The following is a 14,911-nucleotide window of genomic DNA, read 5'->3' on the forward strand; positions in this document are numbered from 1 at the left end:
AACACTCCACGTATCGTAAACTTACGGTCATGTCCCAAGACAGCCGAGGAAACCAGAGAACATGTGCAAATGGAAAGCAAACCAGAGAGGAAATCTTCAGACAAACTTTTCACATGTGAAGTGCTAAACTTAAGGAAACAAAAGCTCAACTAAGTCCTTCAAAATAGTCTTGATAATATCTGTGATGGCGACCTATTTGGTTTAACTCATTCTTCAGACTAATATAATTCCACAGTCTCAGCCGTCTTCCTTAATTTGAGTTAACTGGCAAGACTGCTAAGGGTCAATTCTGGTCCCTGCACCATACAGAGTACTCCAGTTAACATTAATTAATATTAAATAAATAAACACAACAGATTTATTCAAGAAATATGTTCCAGGAGTTTTCAATAATAGTCAACATACCAAAGATATATTTCTTTTGAAAATGTGGTGAAAGGTGAAAACAAAACGTTTTTTTTTTTGAGTACATGTCTCTGTTGATTTTAAGACTGGGGGCAAGACTGAACCCAAACACCAAGGACAGGAACAGAAAGCTAAATCTACAAGAAGGGTAACTCAAGCTACGTGGCTGAGCAGTTTGAAACGAGAAGCTGCAACTCAATGCTGAAGGGCAGCGTTAGATTATGACCCCAGTGTGGTCTGATGCTACACAGAGCCATCTAAACAATGTGTGCCACTGACTTCGGTTTGTAATGTCAAGCATCCCAATTCCGTTCTGAATGGATTTGATCAAAAACGTTTCTCATGCACTGGCCGTCACTACGGAGCTAATGAGGCGGTCGGCGTAGCAACAGCCAAATGGTGTAACGGGATTAGTTTCTGAAAATATCCCAGGCGGGGATGTCCCTGATCTTATCTTAGCCCCGTCTAAGCAGGCTTTTCGCCGTGTGGGGAGCCAAACTTGACCAGAAAACACTTTATTCAAACACCAAGAGACTCCTCAGCAACAAGGGGCCCGGCAGGTCCCAAACTTCAATCTACAAACATGGACCCCTCAGTAACACAGACTTTAGTTATGTGGAGGACCAGAAATTCCTTCAGCTCCAGGGTTTCCCCCAGAAAACTAGCTAAGCCCGATCACACAGGCTTAGCTAGTCCACCAGTTGCCCCACTGTATCAACAACAAAGAAAATATAGCGGTGCGCTAAATAAAACTAGCATTTCTGTAGCTTTTGTATGTAGAATCATATGAAATTATCTTTTTGTAAATAGATAATTGTTTCATTATACATAAACGTAGCTTAACCTGTCTTTGCCGTCACTGTTACTGGTGTATTAAAATAAATAAACAAACAATGCTTAGTCTGGTGGGGGTGTCAAGTGAAGCCTGGGGGCCCGCCAGGCTTATAATATACTGAGAGAAACCCTGAGCTCCGTTGGTGAAAATATTTAGAGATGCACCAATAGAGCCGAGAAAATCAGAGATTTTAATTGGTTATCGTTCCACATGATTACATATGATCATCTGTGATTGTATCTCTATAGACAAAAATGCAGCAAAGCTTGAAAAGATTAAACCTAGAAATGAGTCGACTATCAGTATGTACTGCTATGCATTTTGTTTGGATTAGAAAAATTAGATAAAGATTAGATGGATATAGAATGCTTCAACGGGGCAGTAGGAATGTACTTTCCAGCCTGCCATTTTAGAGCAAAATTAAGTAACTATGTTCCTTTTGGCTGTTATAAAAAATGCTGTATATGTCAAACATGACTTAAAATAAATTTGGCTTTGCAATTTGACACCTTAAAATTGGAGTTCTGTCACTTTAAGAAGCTCCTGCTCCGTCAGAGACTCTGCCTTCAGGAAGTCATTATGACAACATTTCTCTGTTAAGCCGTTTGCAAACATTTTTCAGAGCACTGGACTGAGAAATGGTCCCAACAAAATGTGACTGACTTTGTAAAGCATCAGTAAAGTATTTCTTACAGCAATATGATAACTAGTAATTATGTTACAAAAAAAAAAGACACAAACAAGAAAGAAAAGTGCACATTTCAGGGGTGTTTATATCTTTAAAGGGTGAAAACCACAAACACAAGACAGACAAGGGATGCGAGTCACATTGCATACCTTTTGCTTTAGCTGCTTCAATGGTAGCTTTGTTATTAGCAGTTTGGGAAGGAGGGAAAGAAAACGGAGTCATCAAAAGTGGCTAAAAACAACACATTCAACAGCAAAATCAAGTATCAAGCCTTTCTGAGACGACGAGGAGGGGCAAGAGAGCGAAGGGAGTCGTCCTCAAAACCTCTGAATAAAAAGGGTGGGAGGTCAGAGTGAAGACAACTGGGACAGTGTTGGTGTTAAAGGGTCACGAGGATTTATGTGAGGAGAGCTGAGAGGCGGATTTACCTCAGCTCTAATAGTCGGACTGGGAGGAGATGTGCCACAATGACCAAGCAGGGCGACGCAGCGGGGCGCTCGTACGTTAGCTCCTGTACGACAAATCTAATCAGATTTTTTTTTTTTTAATCTTCATGTTTTACTGAAAAAAAATACAAATTGGAAAGAGACTGTGCAACCGGATGAAGCATGACTGAATAAAAAGCTGTTCCCAAAACTACTGCAAGGCTGAGGTCACACAGCAAGGCTTTTGATGCTCAATTCAGATATTGTGCTAAAATCCTTCTCTTTTGTTTTGCATGGTCCTTCGTGAACCTAATTAAACTCCATAGCAATGAGTCGTCTGTGTGAAAGGCTTACAACACCAGTAAAAATGAACGATATTAAAGTTATTCAGCTCTATGGAGCTGGTAGTATCGTTACTAGATCATAACAAGATGAAGGAAACTAATAGAAAGAAAGCGCAACTAATAGCAATAACATTTTGTTGACTGCAGGTTCAGCAGTGAAGTCTGGATGTGCAGTCAGAGCGAGGAGTGGTGGGATAGCGGCGTGTTAATGGCTTCAGTGACGCAGACATCTTTCATAAGTTCATTATTATAATTTTCAGTCATTCTATACATCTAACTTCTGCTGATGCAGAATTATGTCTTATGTCTGTGACGCAAAAGCTGGATAAAATGTGACGTGGCCGTTCAGACTGCAGACACTTATTGATGGTGGCGTTTGTCTTAAGACTTAGACTTAGACTGACTTTATTATCATTTTGCATGCACAGGGTGTATACAAAACGAAATTTCGTTGCATACGGCTCAGGACAATGTTTGAGGTTCCAATGTTGTGAGGTTACTCCAGAATAAAATTAAATACAGTATAAAATATGAATATAAATATGAATATAAAATATAAAGTGCAGGACTGACAGTAAAATAGATCTGCTGTCTGAACCTTATTTATTCCAGATTCTGCATTTCATTGGCTCACAATAGCTCCGTCTCCATTAATCAAGAAATTGAGCAGATTGAAATTCTGAAAATAAATTTGCTTAATGGAAACAAGGGAATTTAGAAAAATAAATTTGATAAAAAGTTTTGCATCAGGATGAGGTTTTAGGATTTCTGTTTCAATAAGGTTTTCCAGTCGTATTGAAACAGACATATTTTGTAAAACTACGACAGAAACACTTTTTGACATGACACGAGTCACGAGATCAACAGCTGGATGTTTCTACTGGCAAAAACCAAGAAGATGACAGGAAGTAGATGGAGGGTGATGGTTTATCTTTGTTTTTATCAGACAATCTGCTGCTGTCTCCACCAGAGCTCTCACAGCATCACAGGTAATAAAAATTGTGCGTCATTCTACTGTGTAGAATCCATAACTCTTCTGTAAAACCACAGACTACATTTTAACCAAAACACTGCATACGTAGCCGCTCCAACGTAGGCGGAGCTTGTTGCCCCAACGTCTGAATAAGAGGCTCACGTCTCCTCTGATTGGCTGATAGAGGATGAGTGTTAGCATCATGGTTGAATAATGAATATATATCATCTAACTGTTTACATCTGTTGCTGCCATAATTTCTAATGAGTTATCACATGAACAAGTTTAGGGAAATTATGTTTTTTCGACATTAGAAGATCGACAAATTCTTACGTATGTTTGTAATGGAAACGCTGCTAGTGATTCCTTCTATTCAACTGCTCTTACTAAATGCACATTCTTAGCAGATTTAACATTTAACATATATTTTTTTAAATTTAAATATGGCATTAACTGTGGTCTTCATGGTTGGAGCCGGATACAAGCTCCTCCGCTGAAGGAGAAAATCAGAGATGAGTAAAGAAATTCTCCCTAGTATTTCACTTAAGGGCACCAAATTAGTACAAACTAAACATTTGAAACAAGAACCTGAGCAGTAAGAGAAAACTGACAATAAGTCCTGATGCTGAAGTGTCCTGGCTGATGTGAAAGCCGTGGCGAGCCGAGCTGACACGGACCGTGGCATTCTGTAAAAGGTCACAACATGTGGTTTCTCCTTCGATCGCTCGGCAGCTTCTGTAAGCCTCCAACATGGCCGATCGTGGCTCCCAGCGTGTCCTCTGGCGGCCCGCACCGGGCGCTGGCCTTTAGATCAAAGGGTCAGGAGCCACTTCCAGGTGACAGGCTGACCCACCCACACACGCACAACTCCAAAAAAAACCCTCCGCCGCATGGGTCTCGAGACAAAGTTTAGCCAGCTCTTCCTGTCATTGATCTGGAGTCGTTCAAAGAGGCGAGTGGGGGAAGGAAGCTGGCCTTTAACACACAGCATGTCAAAATAAAACCCTTTATTTTGCTTTTAGCTTCTTTTGCAAACGGGTTGATCTGGTGTAATTAAGAACCATACTTTTCCTGCCTTTAAGTCTAACTGGGATAGAAAACATTAAGGTGTATCAAAACGTTCTGAAGTCATTTTAAAGCAGGTCTAGAATTAATAAAGTCAGAAAGGTTTGCCAAGTATTTACGCCTCTTTGGGTTTTTCCACCTTCAATCATTTTACAACCACAAACTGGTGAAGAATAATTAAACGACAGTTTGGTTCAAGTCTAGACTTTGACTGGACCATCCAAAAATGTGGATATACTTTCTGAACCTCCTGGTTGTTTGTTTAAATAATTCTCTCCTTGCCGGTCTACAGGTTCAGCTGGACGGCCATGTTTTCTGCCTCAGCCCCATTCGTTTTCCACCTCTAATTAGATCAGAGGTCTGCAACTCTAAAGAGCCATTTTTGCCTTCAGTCCAGCTAAATAAAACTTGCTTAGAGCCGCAAATGTTAAACAAAAGTTCTCCCTAAAGTCACTTTTCATTTCTGATAAATATTTACTATGTAAAATGTGTTACTTTTGGAAAGCCTCAAGTTTGAAGTTGAGTTTAAACATGTTTAAAGTTGACAAGAATTTTGAAAATATCACTAGGAAATGATGCGTTATTGGAAGACTTTAACAATACTTACACATCAACTATAAAGTCTTAAAAAAGGCAAACATTAAAAAAAATTTAGATAAATAAACAAACCATGCTTAGCCTGTTAGAGGCACAAGTAAAGTCTGTTGGCCCGCCAGCCATATGATACACTGGGAAAAACCCAAATACACACAACATTTAGAATGCAATATCCAATTCTTAATCATGCACTCAAATGTGTTTCTCTATCACCTAAAATACATGAAAGTTTGTGGTTGTACTGGGACAAAATGAGGAAGAGCAAAGTTGTTCTGCACTCAGCAGTATGATGAACACTGATCCTTTCGGTGGGAATATTGCTCACATTTTGGTATTTACACTTATTTACTAAGTGACACTGTGAGTCGCTGCCAAGAAATATTCTGCCACATCTAACAGCAAACGACACTTGCTATATTAGTACAGATTACATAAACAATATCACAGATTGAGCCGTGCTGAAGTGGGCTGTGTTAAATCTGGACAAACGCAGGCTTTTCCATTTTCCCCTATTTTTTTGCTTACGCGGTTTAAAAAGTATTCACCTTCTTGGATGTTCAACTCTTTTTACTGATATCACAAATCAAACATGATCAACAAAATCATTTTTTTGTCTATTTGACAAAAAAAACTAGTGACCAAGTATTACAGGTACTTGATATGAGATTTACCAATCTACCTTGAAGAGTACGTTTCTGTAGCACAGCAGCTAGCTAGACTGAGTTAGAGTGAACTTACCGTTCTGTAAAGTCTGCTTCCCCCCTGACAGCACCCCCACTGGAAGAGTTCCAGTAGGGGTGAGGCCTTTCAGCGTTAGCACACTCTCACTCTCCTCCCTAAAACCAAACAAACAGACACAAAAAGGCCACTTTACAGCAAAGAAGGATGCAGAAAGACTGCAAAGACAGTCCTGAGGTCAAAAGGTCAATCATCAGGGGTTACTGACCCCCGCACCTCCTTGTAGAAAAGTCGAATTGCACTGAAACCAAAATGCTAACGTGTGTCCAGGTTAACTTGTGAAGCTGAAGCAGTGTTTTCAAGGGCTGATTTCCAGTGTTTCACTTGTGTCATCACAATGATTTTGATTCACATTTCTGCTCTTGCCTCAACCAATTTAAAAATATTACGCATAAAATCTAAGATTTGAATAAATTGTAAAAATCGACCAAAAGTAAAATTTGAGTGATCTTCTATCTGCGAGTTGGACCGCTCTTACGAATGGTCTATATCAACAATTGTTGCTGTTGTACATTTTTGGTTCACTTCTGCTACTGTGCTAAAGGCAGAGCTAACTTTTTTTTAGTGCTGTAGCGATTTTGCTAACTTTGAAAACATTTAACCCCATCAGCTTCCCCTGAATTCATTTTTCCAGATAAATCCTAAAGCGCACATTTACTTGACTGTTTTGTAAGTTTGTTGGTTATTGACTGCTAAGACTGCAGCTCTGTTTTCTCTGATCAAGCTCTTTGTTTTTACCCGAATAACTTCATTCCAAACAAGAGACACACAGGAACCAAAAAAATAAATGTGAACACAGACAATATCTAAACATAAAAACACAAGATAGATGGAAATTGGGTTTTTGTTGCAGATGCTTGTAAGTAGGAATATATTTACAAAAAATAAAAATCAACCTTGTGGGACCATGAGTTAAAGGCCTGTTCCAATTACTTCCTGGTGTGCAATGAGAAATTTGGTCCCATTGAGGGCGATATTCTATGTTTTTAACACATGCCTGGCACATAATGGGCATCATCATGGTTGAAGTTAGCACAATAGCACTAGCTTCTGCTAAATACCTCAGTGGTATAGCGCTTTAGCAGTAGCGTGACAAATGTTTATGATTAGTGCTTTGGGTGAGCGCAACTAACCTTGTAGCTAGCACTGCCCACCATTGTCTACAGTGTATTTTAAAGAAACCACAGGACTGATTATGATCCATAGCTAGATGTAGCAGTGTAAAATTTCAAACAAACAAAAGTAAAGCACTGATTAGAGAATCAGACCTGAGAACTGAGAAAACTCGTGCCATTTTCCCCACGGCACGAATCTTGTTCCGGATCACCTCTTTGCGCATCGCCGATGTGCCACCTGGAAACAGCGCAGACGGTGCAACGGTTATTTACTCCCCCCTCTAGAAATATTCTGCTGACACCAATTTGTGAGATGAAAACATAGGATGAAGAGATGAGCGGTCTAAGAGCTGCAGAACAGCTTTAAAAGGTGTCAGGTAAGTTTTGTTTTTAATTTAATTACAAGAGACACTAAACAGTTTCTGTGTTTTTTTTTAACCTCATTTAGTCCTGATAGATAGTTATTATCAGGGATTAATAATATTCAGAATGGAACTCCTAAAAGGGTTTCCAATAAAACCATCAACTCAGTGCTGACACTTCAAATTCAGCTTTAAAAGGGTCCAAACTGATTTGGCATTAATGACAGAATGGCCATGTCAGCAGCAGCGCTACTAACAACTAAAAGCCTGACAGAATCCAAATAAGGTTCTAATAAGTTCCCTAAATGGCTTCTTTTGGGCAAATTTACTGAAGGTTAACAATCGAAATATTACCAGTTTGTTTCCATTCAGGCCAATAGGGAACAAAATGGCCAAATTCAGAAGAAATTTGTTCTGCTGAATGTCATTTTCTCATTAGGTTACCTTCATACAGGTCGTCTCCTTCTGACATGAGCTCATCATCGGAGCAAATGTTTAATATATTCACCAGCATCTCGGTCACTGCGCGAGAGAAAAGGCAAATTCAGATTTAAATTGAAATTTTTCAACTATAAAATGATTTTTTTGAAATCGACGACGAAAGGGGTTAAGCTGGAATATTTTGCAACAGCTTTCAGGCAAAACAGAAAATCAATGTCGATGTCCAAAAAGTAGTAAAAGTAATAAAAACTGAAATGAATGTTTCAATATAAAAACTTAAAAAAAAATTATTTTTCACTTTTACATGCATTTCTGTGTCATGCTGTGGGCTCACTAAAGCTGGATCAGTGAAAACAAACATGTATTGTTTGAACTTTTCCTTCAACAAATGTAAACAAAAAAACCCCATAAAGTTCTCCTTCATGCGTTTATTAAAAAGAAAAATATATTTTGTTGAAATTTGCCTCCTCGTTTACAAACTCACCTTTCTCTCCAACAAAAGGTAAACTCCAAGTGAAGACATCCATGAAGTTGGGCAACCAGTAGGGGTGGGGGGAGCAGTTGAACTGTCGGATGTTCATCACATTGTTCTCATATTTTAATACAGCAGCTAAGATGAACATGAAATACAGCAGGAGTCAATGCAATGACTAGAATCGGGGGAAAAAAACAATAAACACAACAGAAAAAAGACAACAATAAAAAGATTGAAACCTTTGTTGTTGTAGACGTCTAAATAATTTGGAGCTGAAAAGATTGTGATTAATGACGGGAAGCCCGTGGTCTGGCTTTTTCTGTACATCCTGTACCTGTGGGGGAAAAAACAAGAAAGGCAGATCATCAGTTTGCCAAGCCGGAACATTTCACATACTGCTGTAATCTTTTCACATGAAGCAAAAACAACTCAATGTTTTAATGGGATTTTATGTGGTAAGATAATAAATAAAGGTAGTGCATTTTTTCTATTTTATTGTAAAGCTTAAAAAGAAAAAAATAAAACAGCTTCTCTACAAAAAAAAGACAAATGACTTGAGATATTTATCAAAAACAATGAAGTTTTTTTTTTTTAAAAGGTCATGCAACATTTGTGGCTTTAAACATACAGGTGTTGGTGCGATGTAAATGTATTGTAAAGGCTGCAGACCTCTGCTGTAGAGTCTAAAACTGTCCGTTTCTGTTGATCAAGTCCCCTATACACAAATCTCCTCCCATCACAAGAGTAGAAACCAGCATGTGATCAACAGCAGTGAAATCAGAGCAAACAGACTTCAGTGTCAGACTGTTCCATACAGGTTATGATGCAAAAGCCACAGATTGATATTCTAAAATGTGTAGGTAGAATGGATTTTTCATAAACCACACACATACAAACTCCAGGAGAAAGGCAAATGGGGTGGAGAGGCTCCTTCAATCCAGTTAAAACTCGCTATTTAGCACCGTCTGATCATCACAACTATAGTAGCTATTGCTGCAGTGTATCTGCTCCATTTAAAATCGGTGAAAAATCAATAATCCTCAATTGTGATTTCTTTAATCTGTATCTTTATTAAAGAATTCATACAAATTTATTACTACGCTTGTCAGCGTAATACATTTTGCTGGATGATACATTATCCCAGAAGTGGTTACTATAATGAACAATAATGTTGTTGTTTTGAGATTATTTTCAAGTTACGACAGTTGTACGATAATACAGAAACACATTCTCAGATATAAACTTTAAACTCTGATGAACATTTACCACCGGAATTGGACGACGTTTTAAATATACAAAATAAAACAAAATAATAGAAAGAAATAAAAATAAAACTGTCTGTGGAAATTTAAAATGGGCCTGCCAAAGCATGTGTGTTGGCTTTAACCTAACATTCTGATGGTGAAAATTAGCAACAATGCTAAGGTGAACTAAAAAGTAGTCAATAGCATGCGGAGTATCATTAGTATGTTGACTAACATGGACTTACTCCCTTTAGTATGCAGGCATTAGTGTGTAACCTAAAATTAGCAACAATGCTAAGGATAGCTTAAATGCTATCAGTAGCATGTGTCATATCACCAGCATGACTTAATCCACTCAGTATGACAAACTTAGCTAATGAATAAAAAATTAGCTAGAATGATTATTTTAGGTTCTAGGCTAATGTTAGCATGGGGGCTATCACTAGCATAATCACTGGCATGTTGATACTACCAGCAGAATGAGAGTTATCGCTAGCACGTTGACCAACATAAAAGAACCATTCAGTGTGCAAACATTTATGTATATGCTAAAATGAGCTAAAGTCCTAAGGTTATCGTAAATGCTATCAGGAGCATGTTGACTTACATTGACTTACTACGTTCAGTATGCTCAACATAGCTAATAAATCAAAAATGAGCTCAAATGCTTACTTTTTCACCTATAACATCGCCATGGTAACTCAAAATGGCAACAGAAGCAGAGGCTCCCTTTTGGAGATCGAGGGTTGTTATTTACTTTGGTGGCATTGCTGGGTTGCAGACAGGTGACAGGTGAATTTGGTAAACTTTTATCATCCTGAAAATGCTAAATCATGCAAATGGAAATTATTGAGATCTTTTTAATTTATTATGTGATTAATTGATTTATTTTTTATTGTGACATAAATTCAGTAGTTAAAATGTATTAAAAAAGGTTTGACGATAACGTTACCTTCTCTCTCCATCTCCATGGAGACGATGAAAGCAGAAGTCTGCACCTCCTTTCTGCTAAATTTGTCCATCTGTTATCAGTGTGTGTTAAAAAAGAGCTGCAACAATTAGTTTGGTAATTGAGTATTCTAATGAATTATTCTGATGATTGAGTAATTTGATTTTTTTTTTTAAAACCCGGCATATTCTACAGATTTTTCTTTTAATTTTTAATTAAAAAGATTTAATAAAATGCCTGATATTGTCACACTTTTAAATTTTTGACTCGCAAACAAGTTTGAAGACTTGCTAATTTTTCTTTCATCTTACAATTCGTGCAGCTCTTTGCTCTGCTCTACCACATATAATCCCTTGTAACACTCTGAAGCTCGAGGTTAACGTGTGACAAAAGGTGAAACGGTGTGAGCGCTTTCCAAAGGCACAGCAGAGTACTCACCCTGCATCCTGCGCTTCATGGGCTCTTATTACCGAGAGCAAGTTATTATTAACCAAAAAGTCACAAACTGCTGCGTAGCTGCAAAGGAAGAAAAAAAAGAAAGAGGACAACAATGTTATGACATTAAAAAAGAGGTCAAAGCTTTTCACAAATTTGAAAGCATTACAGGAAACAACATAAGACCGCCTGAGACCAATTACCTGACCGACTCTTTATAGCTGCTAGCTGGAAAACATATCCGTATCTCTTGATTATTATTTTATAAAAACAACATAAACTGTTACTTTAGAGCTCCCAATAAAACATAAACATATTTTATTCGCTATAATTTTTTTTGTTCAAATTAGTGATTTATATGTCTGAAAGGGGCTGGTTCTGTTTTTACCTAGAAAATGCCACATGTCCAGTCTGTGGCCGAATATTACTGACCCATTTTCCGGTAGATCATGAGGATACTTCACACTGCAATAGACTAAACCAAAGATCTTTGTGATAGTCGTTTTGAATCCAAAATCGATTTTGAATCAAATTGTGAGACAACAAAAGATTTGTAGCTTCTTTTTAATCAGTAAAACCAGTTTTCAGAAAGCACCTTTTGAAAGTTCATCAAAAATGTATCTATTACAGCTTACACCTGGTATTTTACTAGGTTTTATTTCTTAGGAAAATGGGTTGTTTATTTTAGAAAAAAGCTGTTTATTGTGCAGGGAAAGGACCAAAATACCTGAAAAAGTACGAGCAGCCTCGCACAGAGTTGTGATTGAAGTGTTCGGCTGTCTTTTCGCTGCCGTAGTCCTCACCGGGGTCAGCCCAGATCAGGTCACACATCGGCCCAAACGCCGGCGGCTCTTTAAATCTATCTAACTATTGAAGACACACACGGATAGATTTGATATATTGGTGGGACTTGGACTCAACAACGATGGCTGCTAGACCACTGACTTTTCTTATGTCGTCTAAGCAGTTGATTTCTGGCGAGAGTCCCCCGTGAACACACAGGAACTGCTGGTTGAGCAGGGCAGCGAGTGGCAGGCAGTCGAAGGCTTCCATGCAGGCGTCATATACCCGCTCAGAGTATTTGATTTTACCTGCCAACAAAAACACATCGACAAATCACAGATTACCGATTAGGTCAGGAGGAAGTCGGGCTTTTAGGAAGCAACAGAGCCACAGCAATGTGTACATGATTAACACTGGAGGTGAAAAAAACTGAGTAACTGACTGTATAACTCTAGGTGACTTTAGGACTGACCTCTGCTTTAAATTGAGCTATTTTATAATTTAAATAAATTCTTCTTAAATGCAAGTGAAGTACTTGCCCGGCCCTGTCGCAGTGAGCAATAAATCAATCACGACGTTTGTAACGGTCATGGAAAATCTGGAAAGTCATGGGATTTAATTTTTCATTTTCAAGTCATGAAATGTAATTTCTCTGGCGTCCATACAGCAACACATCCGAGGTGTCTACGTATTCATGTCTATGGTGCAACTAGCTACTTCGTCCTGCGTGTCAGATGTTTGTAGTGTTTCTCAAAATGGCAGCTTTTCAAATGCTGTTAAAGAGGAGCGTCTCTTTAACCACTGGTGTCCAAATTAAAAGTTTTGCACTCAGTTTAATTTATCATGCGATTAATTGCTTATTGTGACAGACTTACACAAAAGCTTTAAGTACATGCAGACAAAACACACAAATTCACATGCACACACACACACACACACACACACACACACACACCCCTGCTGCAAATTGAACTCAGTAGGTGTGCAGCTCTTTGAAAAACATCAGTGTCATGCTTCGCTGCTTTTCATTCTCCAGCTACATGAAAAGGAAAGTTGTCTATTCCGTTGGGGCGCACATGCTGATAATCTGTCAAGACTTCAAAGATGTTTATTTATTTAGTCTTTATTTAACCAGGTGCGTTGCTTCAGAACAAATTCTCAGCTTCAACAACGACCCGTTCAGAAGAAAATGAAAATACCATACAGCAGAAAACAGAATTCAAACATGCTAGTCCTAGTTAAAGCTTGTTAGCCAATAGGTCACCGGGTGCCGCACCTCTTTGCCCGCACTGTCTGAAATCAGACTGACTAGCTACTAGCAAGTGGTATGAAGTGTGTAAGAGCACACTAGATTGCTTAGCCTTGACATGGAGGAAAGTGGTGCACTTACATTCCTGTTTGAAGGTGAAGTACTCGGTGAGGTGCCGGCACTCGTGGTTCCCACGCAGGAGGAAGAGCGTAGTGGGGTGGTTGATCTTAAGCGACCAGAGGTAGAGAACGCACTGCAGAGAGACAACAGCAGAGAGACGTGTTGGGACAGTGGAACTAGGGAATTTTGGGCATCAGGTTGATTGCTATGCTCTGAAGACTAAATATTCAAGACATAGTTCTTTATTTGTCAGGCACCAGTGATGTACTAAAATAAGTTGTACAATTTCTGCCACCAATAGTTGCGATTCCACTAACCACAGAGTTGCGTAAATTGAAAATAAATTTGTTCAATTGAAACGATTTCGAAGAAGCTGACGTTTCTCAATTAAAAAAAAAATTGCGCTAAGATGAGGTGGTTTTTCAGTCATACCACAACAGATGTATTTCGCAAAACTGCATAGAAAACACTTTTTTCGCATCACACAAGTCACGTGATCTACAGCCGGATGTTGGTACGGGCAGAAACGACAAAGAAGGCGACAATGATGGTTTGTTCTGGTTGTCTTTGGACCAAAGTGTCTGAAAAGCTGGATCCATCAGAACTCTCTCAGCATCACACAGTTCAGAAAAAGTAGTGTCATTCCTGCCATGATTTTTAATGACTTATCGTGCGAACAAGCTTACTCATATGTTATTTTAATTTAATTTCTTATTTAATGGAAACACCGCAATAGCAAAATTGTGTTATTTTACAAAATAGCGACAAAAATATGTCGACATTGGTAATGGAGATGTAGCTACTGCCCTTAATATTTTGCCACTAGGACAGCATTTTGTCCTCTACTGTAACATTTCACAAGGTTGAGCACAGAAATGGTTTTTCGACCATTCAACGTTGGCCAACTAGAGTCCTGGGTTCTTGCTTATCTTTGCTTCTCTTCAGCTCAGCCCACGGGTTTTCTACAGGAATTAGGACTGGGGACACAGAAGACAGTTTATTTTGAAAATCTCCCAGTACTTCAAAAATGTTCCTGCAGCTCGTCGTAAGATACACAAGCCTACAGTCGTTATTTTAACAAAAGTAAAGTATAAATAAATCTATTCAATTTATTTTAAAAGGGTGACTATTACTGCCATAAATAGCCATAATTGTATCTTGTTTATAGAAATACACAATTATTTTATGGCAGGGACTTAATTAATTAATTAATCTCAAATATCATATTTTAATCAAAAACTGCATATAAAAGTAAGCAACATTTTCCATTCCAAAACCATTTTTGCTGCTACATTATAGAACAAACATACATTAGCTCATCAACAAAGACATTTATTGTTTTTAATCTGCTTATTTCGGTTATTCAAGCTTCAGATTGGTGCAAAGTGCTGTTGTACAAACCCAGCTTTTAAGTGTTACTGTGACTTCCTTGAAAAAAATCTATCTTTAGAAATGCCATTAGCATTGGGGACGTCTGTACTGCTGCTACATGTTTAGCATTGAGATTCTATTTTAGTCTTGAATAACTCCTTTCAGCACAACTCAAACACAACAGTAGTCTTTTCCAGTGTCCCATCCGATCGTTGTTTGAAAGAAAAATCAACCCAATGTAACCAAGAGAAGCAGCTTTATTATCCATCGCTGTTTTTGGTGGATGTTGCTTGTGTG

At 38.3% G+C, this 14,911-nt stretch overlaps 1 protein-coding gene across 3 annotated transcripts in view; it reads right to left on the reverse strand.

The window, feature by feature from the left end:
• The window catches only part of LOC102217279 (serine/threonine-protein phosphatase 2B catalytic subunit gamma isoform-like), a 36,001-nt gene that overhangs the window by 6,246 nt on the left and 14,844 nt on the right, over positions 1-14,911 (reverse strand). For 2 of the 3 annotated variants that reach the window (XM_005806595.2, XM_023343178.1), the window contains exons 4-13: positions 13,265-13,376; positions 12,037-12,182; positions 11,819-11,958; positions 11,095-11,172; positions 8,703-8,797; positions 8,473-8,598; positions 7,992-8,069; positions 7,339-7,423; positions 6,071-6,168; positions 2,078-2,104 (exon numbers count right to left, since the gene is read on the reverse strand). In XM_005806595.2, the coding sequence (XP_005806652.1) occupies positions 2,078-2,104; positions 6,071-6,168; positions 7,339-7,423; positions 7,992-8,069; positions 8,473-8,598; positions 8,703-8,797; positions 11,095-11,172; positions 11,819-11,958; positions 12,037-12,182; positions 13,265-13,376 (985 nt within the window). The remainder of the gene's footprint in view (positions 1-2,077; positions 2,105-6,070; positions 6,169-7,338; positions 7,424-7,991; positions 8,070-8,472; positions 8,599-8,702; positions 8,798-11,094; positions 11,173-11,818; positions 11,959-12,036; positions 12,183-13,264; positions 13,377-14,911) is intronic. The other variant, XM_005806596.2, reaches the window with a different exon arrangement.

This window comes from Xiphophorus maculatus, chromosome 12, assembly GCF_002775205.1.
Source record: "Xiphophorus maculatus strain JP 163 A chromosome 12, X_maculatus-5.0-male, whole genome shotgun sequence".
Lineage (NCBI taxonomy): Eukaryota > Metazoa > Chordata > Actinopteri > Cyprinodontiformes > Poeciliidae > Xiphophorus > Xiphophorus maculatus.